This window comes from Apteryx mantelli, chromosome 1 (genome assembly GCF_036417845.1).
Source record: "Apteryx mantelli isolate bAptMan1 chromosome 1, bAptMan1.hap1, whole genome shotgun sequence".
NCBI lineage: Eukaryota > Metazoa > Chordata > Aves > Apterygiformes > Apterygidae > Apteryx > Apteryx mantelli.
This window is the reverse complement of record NC_089978.1, coordinates 16523172-16536703: the sequence shown is the minus strand read 5'-3', so window position 1 is coordinate 16536703 and position 13532 is coordinate 16523172. Positions and strand designations below refer to the sequence as shown.

General features: G+C 34.5%; 1 protein-coding gene across 5 annotated transcripts in view; it reads right to left on the bottom strand.

Annotated features, from left to right (window-relative positions):
• CEP126 (centrosomal protein 126) overlaps positions 1–13532 on the bottom strand; it is a 45591-nt gene that overhangs the window by 24650 nt on the left and 7409 nt on the right. For 3 of the 5 annotated variants that reach the window (XM_067289801.1, XM_067289806.1, XM_067289805.1), the window contains exons 3-4: positions 4007–4152; positions 2526–2631 (exon numbers count right to left, since the gene is read on the bottom strand). In XM_067289801.1, coding sequence (XP_067145902.1) covers positions 2526–2631; positions 4007–4152 — 252 coding nt within the window. Of the gene's footprint in view, positions 1–2525; positions 2632–4006; positions 4153–6879; positions 6946–13532 lie in introns of those variants that run through there. The other 2 variants (XM_013956033.2, XM_013956035.2) reach the window with 2 other exon arrangements.

Below are 13532 nucleotides of genomic sequence, written 5' to 3'. Positions count from 1 at the left end.
ATTCTAAACATTCTGCTTCCAAGGCAGGGTAAATTCTAAAGATGATACAAGATTTTTGTTTGAAGGTTTAAAAAAAATGTTAGAAGGGACAGAAATACAGAAAGGGATCTACTACCTCATCTGAGTTAGTTACTAGCTGTTCCTTAAAAAAAGTCTGACAATCCCATTAGTTGGAAATTAAGCTTTACATCTCAGAATCAGTGCATAATTCTTATTATTAATAATTATATTACAATTATTCACAAAATGATTTCTCTATCAAAGCTGGTAATGATTTCCTAACTTGCAAGAAATCCACCTTCCCTCTATCTTCCAATTTTGCCCAATTTTTGGATCAAGTCTGAAAGCTATATATTACTTTTGTGACCCACACCAGGAGAGAATTCTGGCTCACAGACCAAAACGGTTAGCAACTGGAACTAGAAACTGCCTAGCACTAACATACTCTGGAGCACACTAGAATAATCTATGCTGCACAGGATTTGTTCGGTTTGAGTCTCAGTACTTACAGTGGGTAAAGTACTGTGTGAGATGCAGATAAAAATACACAGAGTACTTTCTGTCACAAGGAATGAAAAAAATAAACAAATTCTGTTAGCATTAGAATGAGCAAAGCCTGATTTCCTACTGATTTTTATCCCTCACCCCTATGCACAAGCCTGTACTGCAATAACTCAGTTCTTTTTCCCTTACTACCATCCCCGCAATATTCTCCACATCCTCCTTCACCCACCTTGTATGGCTACTTCCCAAGTTTCTTAGCTAGCAACGGGGCAAGAAGCAGCACATTCTGTGGCTGGTTCCAAGATATTCATGTGCTGATGGTCTTATCAGTACTAACTAACTGGCTTGTGATCTGCCAATCGAAATGGCTCAATGTGGACTCAGTTTTCAAGCCTTTTTCATGCTGGGGTCACCTGTTTGAATAATTCCTCCTTTACCCCATTGCCAATTTCAAACTTGTAGAAGTGTAATTATTTTTGAGATTCTTGGCTCTCTCTAAAATTTGGTTGCTAGAGAAGACAGACTGTAAAAGAACAGGAGCATATAAAATTAATTTCCTTAGGAAATCTGGTTAAAAAAATGAAAATGAGGAAAAGAATGCAGTCTCATTCTTACAGGACAGTGATTTTTTAAAATTATATAGATATAATATGGAGTGACAGCAGTGTTATACTGTAAGAAATAGAGAAAATACTGAGTGGTTTGAAGTCTTGAGAGAAAACCGTGATTCCTTGAGGCACAAAGAGCAGTTTGAGGAAAGATGGAATATAAGAAGAATGAATAAGAAAAAGGATAAAGGTAGGGAGGATAGGTAGTGAGCTGCTGTTGTTAAGAGAACCTAAGGGTAAAATGAGACAAATGACCAGGGAAGAGAGAAATCTCACAGATATCTACATTTTTCTCCATAACTTCAATTTATATTTGACAGGTAGGTTTTTGTTTTGTTTTGTTTTTATGGCTGCAATCTCCCTTATTATGTCAAACCAATCTAGTTGTTGCAGAACTGTATGCATTTTAATCTGTAGAGAGCGTGAATATTTAGCTCTGAGATGTATGAAATAGCCTGTAATTTTCTCAATTGCCTAATTTATTGCCTGCAATCATGTTTAATCATCAGCATTAGAACTGTAGAAGTGGTAGTAGTTTACAAATTGAATATTAAAATCACATTGAAGAACACACTGGAGCTCAAAAGTACACAGAGACTTTTTTTTAGACAGAATGCATCTATATTCTGAACATCTGCACAATTTACAGCATGCAGAAAATAATAATAATAATAATAATAATAATAATAGCAACAACAACAACGATAAAATCCTGGACTGAGTAGATAAAGAAACAAGAGGCTGGAAGGGGAATAATCAGGAAGAAATATCTAATACTGCAGATAAACTACTCATGAAGAAACGTTTTGTGATAAGTCAAGGTATCTCAGAAAAAATAGTTTGGGTAGAATGAAAAGAATGGAATCCAAATTGTATGTGATATAAAATGAAATTACAGGGGAAATTGTGATTAGGAAATAAATGGGTGTTCAGATGCTTATAGAGGATGAGAAATTGAACAGCTGGAAAGAAAACAGGACCATGGGATGAATATACAAACTAAAATATCCTTGAATGTAAAAAGGAAAAAAAAACTGTATGAGAAACAGCAAATTATCCAGATAGAATACTTCATACTTCATAGAACAACAGACGGTTTGATAACTATGCCAATCTGAGTCAAGCAATAACTGAATGGGGACAGGGTTAGCAACCCTGACTATTCCCACTGAATGACTATTCCACTGAAGCCCTGAAAGGAATGGTCTGTGTCAGCTCCTTTGCTGTTTTGCCTAATGGACACAAACAATTTAAAGATGTCTCATAATATTTTAATTGCAACAGTTCACAAAAGTGCTTTCTTTGCCACTAGAGAGATTGCCTACAATCTCTAAGAGAGTAAACATCTGCTATTTATTGAATGCACTAAGCAATTTACTTCTTTTGATCATCAGAGTAAACAGAAATGCTTACCTGAAGTTGGTTTTGTTTCTGTCAGGTAAGCAAAATCCTCGTGTTAAAACTGATCCTTTAATTTGGTCAAGAGCTTCTTCTAACTGAAAAAATGCTTTTGTCTGGACTAGAGGGATTAGAACAAAACATGAAATGGGAAAAAATATTTTAAAAGTTATAATATCCCACCATAAACGTTTTGATTAAGATTCTTAAGTTTGGGACCCTAAATCCAGACTAAGTTAAAATAAACTGAATGGTTTGATCTTCAGAAATGCTGAAGCATCTCTGGTTCCTCTAAAAAAAAAAAAAAAGAAAAAAAAAGCCATCATTCTATTTAAGTGCTTACAGTAACACATGGATTCAACAATTTTGATATTTGTTTTTAGACCACATTATTGAAAAAGGAGGCAGTTAAAAATACAGCACCAACTTTGTTTTTACATCATGACTATTATGCTCATGTAATAAGTCAAAAATTATGGGTATTTTACAGAGGCCAAATTGTGACTTAATAATTGAATCAGTGGAGAAAGAAAGAGTCTAGACAGGCACAAGTTGTTGCCTCTTACAAATAAGGAAAGGTAGGGTAGAAAGTGGTAGAAGCAGAATTGCTATAAGGGAAAAGCAAGAAAGAAAAATGTGATTTGATGTATTGCTAAGTAGTCTGGGATGTTAGTAGAGCTATGAAGAAGCCATGAAACAGTACCATTTTATTTTGTTTTTTTAATCTGACATCTGATCTTCAAGTCAGAGACATTACCTCACAGCTGGCGCAACTGCAGTTGGGAGAGTGTTAAAGAGTATCTAAGTAATGTACCATATCTTAAGAGTTTCAACACTGGAAAGTTGACTGGAAATCAGACTTGGCTGAAGCCATTAAAAACTCCTGCCAGTCTGCACTGATTCCAACTAAGAAGGCAGGAACTGAGTTGAAGTGATCGTTACTTCCCAGCAGGGATAGAACAGCTTATAAAGCTGACTAATTCAGTAAAAGTTATGTAATACATTAATATATTCTAAGACTACTCTTACATAATGATAAACAAAATCCTCATTCTTGAATGTTTCATATTAGGGGTTCAAATGGGGGATCATTATATTATCCTAATAACTTTTCAGTGACCTTATAACACCTTATGCACAGCTGCAAAAGCACAGTATTATAAGCAATAAACACATTGAAATGAAAAAAGTGGAGGAGAGGAGGAAAAAAAAAAGAAAAAAAAAAAGGAAGCTGCAACATCCCTGGGAGCTGAATACATACTGTGATTGGCATATAAGGAAATATCTTATAATACAATTTTTAGAGCAGTTTAGTTTTTTATTCCCTCTACCCAAGTTTGTTGTAAATATCAGATCTGAGTTTCTTGTCAATTGTTTTGCTTATACTAATGAATTCAATTGAATTGAGTGAATTGTTCAATATTGCCTCAATTATATTTTGTTGACAAAGACAAATGCATGCATCACAAATACCTGTGAAATTTTAATTTACAAACCTATCTTCTTGTGCCGAAAAAAAGGGACATGAGCACGCTGGAATTTTTCAGTTGCTTCCTGAAGTTTAACTTTCCTTTGCTGCAGAACTTGCTCTCTAAGTCTTTTTTCTTTTTCTTTTTCTTGCTTCCATCTTTCTTCAAGGGCTCTGTATTTAAAAAGCAAATGTACATGATACCTGTGTTTTCTAATTACACTAACAGAAATATCTTTAACTTATTTGCTTATTATCTTGTAATTTTAGTACAAAAGCTTGCTTCTCCACAAATTACATGCTGTAAACTTTCACACAGCTGGATTTTTAGGGTTTGTCTGAAACTAAACAAGACAGCACATGACAAAGAAGAGACACACCATAATCATTTTATTTCCTTAGCTTTAATCGGAGATTTGATTCCTTCTTATAAATGAATTAACACAGATTCAACTATTTCTTGTCACCATCATCACTTTCACCACATTCTTTACATTACCATGCAAATTTGTCATAGTGGACAAATCAATAGGAAGGTGAAGTGCAAATGCTGTGTGTGCTTGCTTTTTAGGAGTTGTGGGGAAAAAGTAACAGTTTGAAAGTTGTTACTCAGAAATAACACAAAGGAATTAGACCTTCACTTATAAATACATAAAAGTCTGTATCAGCTTCCAATTGTTGAAAAACTTCCCGAAAGATGATCAGATTAGTAGCACAAAATGGAATAAAACAGTAACCTGAAGCTACCTTTCATGACTGACAAAATCAGTTATTAATAGCAGCATATGTTGAAAATGTGTCCTCCTGCTGGCTAGAAAGCAAGTCAGGTTCTAATCTAAAACAACCATCATCACCAAAACTTTCCTTCTGTAGGCACAACCTTGGTGAAGCTATGTGGAATTTTTATTCCAGCTGACAAAAGCATTAACGTTTTCTGACAAAATTAAACTACATTCTTGAGTGAAATATACCCTCCACCAGTAAAACTATTGGCACAGTGCCTATGTGAGTAAAGTAATACTTAAATATGTAACTCTTCAAGTTGAACTTCTAAAAAGTCTGCTGTGCAAGGATCACAGCAACTGGAAGCTTCCTGTGTTTAAAGTTCTCTGTATGTTAGAAATGTTATCTGACTGGGCACTAGTACACTAAGCAGGATCCCACTCCAAGCCAAGATTAGTGGTAAAGAAGGTATAATTTTTAGCTGGAGGTTCTTAGTTTTTCCTCATCTCAGCAAGATACTTTTCCATATCTTTAACAACTTGTAGTTGCTTCATAGAGCTTGTTGCTTAATGGAGCATAGCTGCTACTTAACAGCGCTACTCCACAACTCTAGCTATTTTATTTATTCTTATCTTTTCAGGGAAAAAGTTCACACTGAAATATTCAGCTATTACCCTCCCTACTGCCCTTTCAAAATGCTGCCTGATCATCTGTAAAAACAAACAAACAAAAATTAATTTGAAATAGGTACCTTTTATTTTTGGAAGTCTAAAGGCCTTAACTGTACAATAGTAAAAGACAGGAAAAGAGCCAACAATAAATCCCAAATACACACTTTCATGGGTATATCAGCTTCAGCCAAAGTGTAACAGACACAGAAATAAAAAACTTTCACTATTTTGAAAATTCATATATGCATGGTTATCAGAACGTATAGTGAAACTAATTCCCAATTTTATGGACAAATGGTTGTGTTTGATCAATAGACAATGAAGAGGAGGCAATATATATTAAAAAGATTAAAAAAAAGTGAAAATTCACTACAAACAGATTTTATGCAGCTGTTCAAGTCTTACATTACAAAGACTACCTACCTGCATTTCTGGTACAGTGAGGACTGTACCAGATTAGAAGTTCACCATAAAACTTCTTTCTATACTGTAAGGGAAAACTGGAGTTGTGTTATAATACTATCTTCTTCTCTCCCCTTGACTGCCACTAGCATGTGTACCTCCATATAGCTACAGAATGAATTCTTTACACCTCCCATACAGTCAATGTTAAACTCTAGAAAGACAGTGGAGCAGCATATGGAAAGATAAAAGCAAGAAGAGAGACAAAAACTGCAAAACAATACACTGCTTCTGCTAATGTATACAGCATTCCGGACCAATGTTCTCCAAGGTCGGAAGTTGAGAAGTCAGTGAACAACATAAGCAATTACTGCTTCTACTTGGAACAATAATTTCCCCCTTCACAAAGGTCCAAGTCTCCCAATAACCACTATTCATAACAACTGCCTTGGAAAATAGCTGCTGAGACAATATCCTATAATGTATTCAGGCTGTACTTTACATTTTATTTTAACAATTATTTATTGCAAATGTTACTTAATAAATTTGTACTTTTAAAACGCCAGGTTAGTTACTACAATTCAAGATAACTCATCTTCTAGAAATGAAGGATTATAAAATTCTACAGCTTTGAATGAAGGCTAGGACAGAAGGTAATAAAGTTTCAAGCAAAGAACAAACCTAACAAAAAGTCCGACTTAAAGCACAAAAATAAAACAAACTTCCAGGCCAAATGTACAGTTATTTCTAGAGATGCTAAAAGTACAAAAGCTTAGACAGCCCCCAATAATTAACAGCAGATGTGTTTGTTCTAATCAGAATTTAGCTATCTAAAATGCAATAAATTATTACTAGAATCTGTACGAGAATGATAGGTACCTTCTGCTTGTTTGAGACAGTAAATAACAAAATAAACCACACTAAACTGTACTACAGTATGCATAGCTTCATTGGAAGTTTTAATATATCCCTTCATCTACTGGAAAAGGGAAACTTTCATTTCAACTTGAATAAGAAAATCAGCAAATGCAGATGAAAGTTTAAAAAACAGTTACTCCCTAGAGGTCCTACCCAATATACGTTGCACAAACTAAGTTCTACTGACTTGTGAAGAAGCACCATTAACTTCCAAAGGAACACAAAACTGGAAATAAGCACTTCTGCTTTCTGGTCCTGGTTCTGCTTCAGCACCTTTGCTCCAACCCTTCTGAAGTAGCAGCAGCCATGAGGGAGGAAAAAGAGGAGAAATAGTCACACCAGCTATCTCGAGGTGCCTAAATTGCAAGCCATGCCCCTACATAGTCCAAGTAAAAAGACAGGTAGTCTGATTCACTGTCTGGAGGAGCCTAAATTAGGACCTTGTTCTGAATTGCCAAAAAGCTTACCTAATATTTCAGCAATGCTGCAAGATCTTGTTTTTGTCTTTTATCAAACAAATGTGCTAAAAATTGTGTTTTGCTGTAACGTATAAATACTTATTAATCATTACTAAGCAATACAGATTATTTTCAAACAAATAATTGTTTTAAATCATTTATAATTTATGCCATATAAAATGGTATACTGAAATTACATCCAACAATATACTATAGGAAAAAGTTAAAGGAAAAAATGGACAATATGTTACTTCATTATTTTGATTATGTATCATAGCAATACAGTCTAATTCACATAACATGATCCAAATACTGCACATTTCATTTGCAAATTTCAGGCTGTCAGCGAATAGGACTGGTTTGTCTTGAGGCACAGTGAAGACAGACAAACAGTTATTTAAACATAGAAAGAATTTGCAGGAAAATATATTCACATGAAATGTCTTCTTACAATTCAGTTAAAATTTCACAAGAACATTAACTGTTAGTACACTACTGAAGTTTCAGAAATAGAGCTAAAGTTCATTATCAACTTTTAGTATTCCAATATTTCACTCAAGGTAAAATCTGCTACAGAAATCTGCAATATTTAACATCTTCATCCCGACTGAAAGTATAGGAAAATAACAATAGAGAACACAGATTTGCTCATCCTGGAAAGTATTTTAAAATCATTCTTCTCCATCCCTTGACTCTTTTTAAGAAGCAACTCAAGAAGGACTTTATTTAAACTACAGTTGTTAAATTCAGACATGTGGGAAATTCTACAACTTTGCACCTGGAGTAATTCCAGAGAATAACACCAAAAAGGAAAGAGTAAATTCCGATGGAGCCTTTCACTGTTTATTTTTTGAAACAATTTGTGTGGAATAAAGCATACACTTTTCCACATTCCTAATAACTGGAATATAAAAAGACTCTTGTTCCATATAGCTGGAAATGGGCAAGTCCAAATGCTGATGCAAGAGGTCTTTCTCACCACAACTCATCATGATCATTGTTTGGTTTGGATTAAGACAAGACGGAGAAAAAGCACCTTATTTTAAATGTAAGGAAATGCATTAAAGACATTCAATGAAGCCTGCATCATTAACTTCTTGACCTCACAGAATGTAAATTGCAACACTCAGAACATTATGTAAAATAAGTAATTTTACAAATGTACAATGGCACCTTACAGAAAAACAGTTAAAACAAATGTTAGTTCATCCACTCTCCTTAAACCACTAGCTAGGGTTCAGATCACAGATATAATATTGGCAAAGTATATGACTTAAAGATGGAGAGTTAGCAGAAGTACTTCCTGACTGGTGTTTTTTTAACCTAGTTTTTCTGTCTACTATAAACAATCCAGCAGAGCAGCAATTTTGCAATGGCTGCCAAAATGTTTATAGTAAATTTGGAATATGAAACTTTAGCAGAAATATGAAGATTTAGCAGTTTCACATATGTATACATTATGTGGAAGGTATTCTTATGTTAAAAACAGTAGATTAACCAGATGGTGAAACTATTTCCTGGTTAATTTTATTAAATTATCTCCATGGTGAAGTGATGGATACTACACTCTCAGGTGGACTAAATGCTTATTACTACCTCGGATACAAATAAAAAAAGAACATATACAGTGCATATGGAATGCCAAGAAATGAACTTTTTGATACTGAGTTAATATTATCCATTAGGATAAAATTATCTATCATCATAGTGTTTGCAAAACAGTGCACAGTAATTTTAAATTTGATATAGAAAGGTGGGTTTTTTTTATACTTAATGATTACAGCAAGATGAAGAAAAGGGCATAAGGTGGTGTTACACTCAAAATCTTTCTTATGGGCAAAGAGTAAATACACCTTGCATCCTTAAAAAGGTCTGCTTAGGTTGTCCATAAATCAATTATTTACTTTAAGTGAGATATTTGCCAGGGCCATGGGAACACTCATTAACTGCTTTCAAGGTCTTCTCTACCTTATGCTGAATACAAAAGGACTGCCTCCTAAAATGCCATAAGGACTCACAGAAGGCTGTCCCCCAAAATGCTGTAAGGGTTCACAGAAGGACTGCCCACATTTTCCACTGATTTGTTATGCTCAAAATCTTCTTTATGGGGAAAAAAAGGAAGCGTACATTTTATATATGTATATATATATGCATACATACATAGACAGACATATATATATATACTAGAATTTATTGTTAGAATAATTGAAACCTTAAGAGTCTAGTCATTATAAATCCAGATTTGTTACAGAAAAAGAAAAAAATAACACAATTAGAATACTTCTATACAGAAAAAAACTCAATATTAGAAATAATATAGTTTAAATTGTTAAATACACATTTAGTTTCTACCTCTGCTCCTCTGGGTCCTTGGGCTAGTAGTTTCATTCTGTTAGTAGGGTGTTATAGCAAGGTGTCAGCATCTGGAGTACTTTTTTTGGAGGAGTATGATGTTCATGTTGATGGTTTCTTCCTCACTCTAGGACCCACTTGGAGTCACTTTTATATGTTTGCTAACACACTTTTACACCTTTGCTCTTTCTTCATTGGTCTGCAGCTCCACATTACATTAGAATTTACTATATATGGTATCTTTTATGTATATTAGATACTATTTCTTTGTTCTCTTTGCTATCCCTAAAACCAATTTTGTCCAGTTCCAGGTCTGCATTTCTTTAACTGACCATTGATGAGTTATTTATAGGTGTGGGGTCCCCAGTGCCTGCCTGTGCCCCATCTCTTATCATCCCATGCCTGCACTTCTCTATGCTGCATCCTGTGTCTCCACTCCTCAAGGCCTCTGCTATTGTACCAGGCCTGTGTTTCTCTACAGTACATCATTGCGTTACACTCATAAATATCTCATTCTACATGGAGTAACTGCTTGTTAGTGCTATCTGTATAAAACCGTGGTTGTACCACACAAAATAAACAAAAGCAAAATAAATTAGCCACAGACACCTGGTCAATTAGAGAAATTGCTGTCACAGCTAAACCAAGCAAAACAAAGCTGCAGGCAGGTCAAGAAAAGTTCAGACATAGCAAGCCTGAGAAGCCTAAGTCCTGAGGCCCTGCAAACTCCGCACAAAGCCTGGGGCCTGTTACTAGCAACGGCAATGTTGTATTACAGGTCTACATGGTTACAATGACGACTACTTTTCGCAGTTTCATTCTAAGGCAGAAAACAACACTACATTCTTATCAATTTACCCTTTCTACTTAATAAATGTGAAAGTTTTTCTTCCATTTCTGGCACTAGACTGCTTTTCATTCTGTATCAACAACACTGATAAATAATTTAAAGAGCTTTTATTAAATAATCAATGATAATCAGCCAGTAGGTGGAGCACAAAGCTTGTGCATATATTGAAAATAAAGTATTTTTGAAAAAAGTACCAGTAATGTAAATAGATTGAAAACTGATATACTTAACTGGGAAAAATATTTCCTTTCTGAATTAGAACAGATAGTTTAAGTATTCGAATTTCAAGGTAATTCAGTATGCTGACCCAAGACAGCTAACTGTAAGGTTTTCTTAAAAATGCATATAGACAATCGCAATAAGAGATTTTCCATTTACAGAACCAACTACCTACCTGAAACGAGTAACATCACAGTACAGCAGGATAGACATTTTGCACTGAGCAATTACAGTGGGATGACTACAGTTTCCAGCAAATCTGCAGCTGGTGTTTCAATAGTACTGTGGTATACAAACACAAAATACAATAGCTTATTCATTTATATCAAGTATGTGTTTAGTCAGTACTTCTTATTTCTGGAATATTGTTATTCAAACAAAATATTTTTCTCTGAGCTGCTGCCCCAGAGCATATTAATTTTTAAGCTGACCTTGAAATTGCAGCATCATGCATTAGTGAGGCAATGAAGGAATTGACTTAATTGATATTCAGGCAATTTGTATAAAGACATAATCAGTAAATCTTGTTCATTACAGTTATGTACTGTTATCAGAAGTAAGGAGTTGGGTCAGTACAGGAAATGCAAAGAAGCGGTTTCATGACATCAGATAGGATATGAATATGGTTCCCTTTAAGTATTCATTTGGAAAAGATCGGTAACTTAAGTTACTAAGACTTTGCTTTCCAAAGCTATACCTGTTCTTTGTTGTGCAAGTGATGTTTTTGCCTTTTACTAATAAACTAATTAACTGAATGCATCTTATCAGAAGCTGAGTATTTTTAATGCTGAAACTGCTCTATTTTAGAAGTATTGACAACAGATCAACACATCATTGTCTGGGAAAATTTCATTATAGGTACATTTAGAAAAGGTTGAAAACAAAAGACTTCAACTTTGCAAGCTCTCTGTACATGGATTTCTCATTAGCTTAAAACATGCTGGGCAGTAAGGGCTACCAGAGTTGGAATCAAGCTTAGCATATAACTTGTACTTTAAAGGTAGGCTGGTGGTGAATAGTTCTTCAAAAAGTGACAGAAAAAACAAAACAAAAAAACGCATACAAGTTTTCCTTCATAATGCAACACAAATTGAATGAACCTAAATGACACAAAAGACTGAGAACAGCCTGGAAGCTGTGCTCTAGCTTCCCTAGACCTATTTACTAAAGGAAACTCATTACTATTATTTTTCACCAGGGATTTTTCTAAATTTAAGGTTAGAAGTATAAAATGGATAGTCCTACTTTGTTGTATGTGACTGTCCACTCCACAATTTAAAAACAAGCAAACAAAAAGAAAAAAAAAAAACACAAGAAAATTTCAGATTGAAATTATAAAACAGCAGTGCCAAAAGTAACTTCTGATACATGCCCATAAGCCTTGTCAGGGAGAATTTAGGGTGCAGCCAGGTGCACATGTAGAGCATGAGAAAGTAACGCTACTCTTAAGAAAATCATCACAGCTAACAACTTTACGTGTTTATTTTTAAAAAATAATGGATCTTGGCTCATACATAGATCTGAGGCATGACTTGACAGCTGATCCATTAGGAGATCAATCACTGCCTATCTACAAAACTGTCAGGAAAAAATATTCAGTTTCAATCAACTTTTTATTTTCAGATTACTTTCTTCTATATATGCAGTGAACCTTAATTTTGAATTTTATGTCACAGGTTATTAACACTGTATGCATTTACTATCTTCCTAACTTTAGACAACTTGTTTTCAGTTATTAGGGGAAGACTTGTCACCACACACTTCCATCTGAACTGTTTATTATGCTTGTAGTTATGTTTTTATGCCATTCTCCATTATCACAAATGGAAACTATTTCATTTTATGATAACCATACCTAAAATTTTAACTGGCTCACCTGTGTAACTTAGATTTATACTATGTTTCCTAAGGCTACAATGAAATTTATATGGAAATATATTTATATATCCATGACTATTAGTTTGATTATACTAGCCCAGCAAAAATATGCAGACTGCCTATTGTTTGCTTTTACATTACAGTATAATATTTCACGACCAGTAATATGATAAACAGCATTCATCTCAGATGCATGGTGTTACAGTGGCACCATTCCAGAAAACTAAGGAAGACATTTTATCTTTAAGCCGAGGCTCAGTTTATTAGTATCTACAAGTAAAGTTGCAGGTCACATACTGTCTTTAATCAGTCCCAGGTGATTATACTTCCTCCTCCATTTTTCCTCTCTATTTTAAAACATTTGCTGACAGCACACTATATCAAACTATTGTCAAGCTAAAAGGGCAGTATAAACAATAGCTATTGCTTCTCTTAGGAGTTACCAACATATTTCAATTGTAAACATCATATAACAGAAATCATCTGACAGGGTTGTGTGGGGGATGAGCATTCTAGAGTCAACACAAGGCAGAGGAAGATGCTCTGAATTGTCTCAGAGAGGACCCCATCTGTCTCTGCTATACACAGAGCCTAGTTTCTAGATCTAAGTGACAGTATCATCTGAGTGCTTGGGAAGAGCCCCTATGCCTGTTAAACTATTTACAGCACTTCAATGAAATGTCTCAGGATATAATTTATTTAATCCATTTGTCACAGAGTATTTCATGGCTTTGCATTTGCAATGTATGTAGAAAGGTAGAATATTCAAAGCTCCCTTTAAAGTGTTAATACATTTTTATATAAATAAATATAAATATATATATATTTTAAATATAAATAAAGAGCAACTTTATTACAAATATATTTTGGTACTAGAAAGCCTTAGTTTTGAGTTCACTGGGAAGTGGGTGTACAAAGGCTCACCACACAGGAGAGTCACACAACCAAAAGCGCATACGCTTCAGTAGACAATGATAACTGGAGACTGCCTGCCCACTTACTCTCATGGTATATCTGCATTGTTACACATCCACTGAAGCTAATAAAAAAACTGAAGAAAATACTAGAAATGCAGGTCAGAAC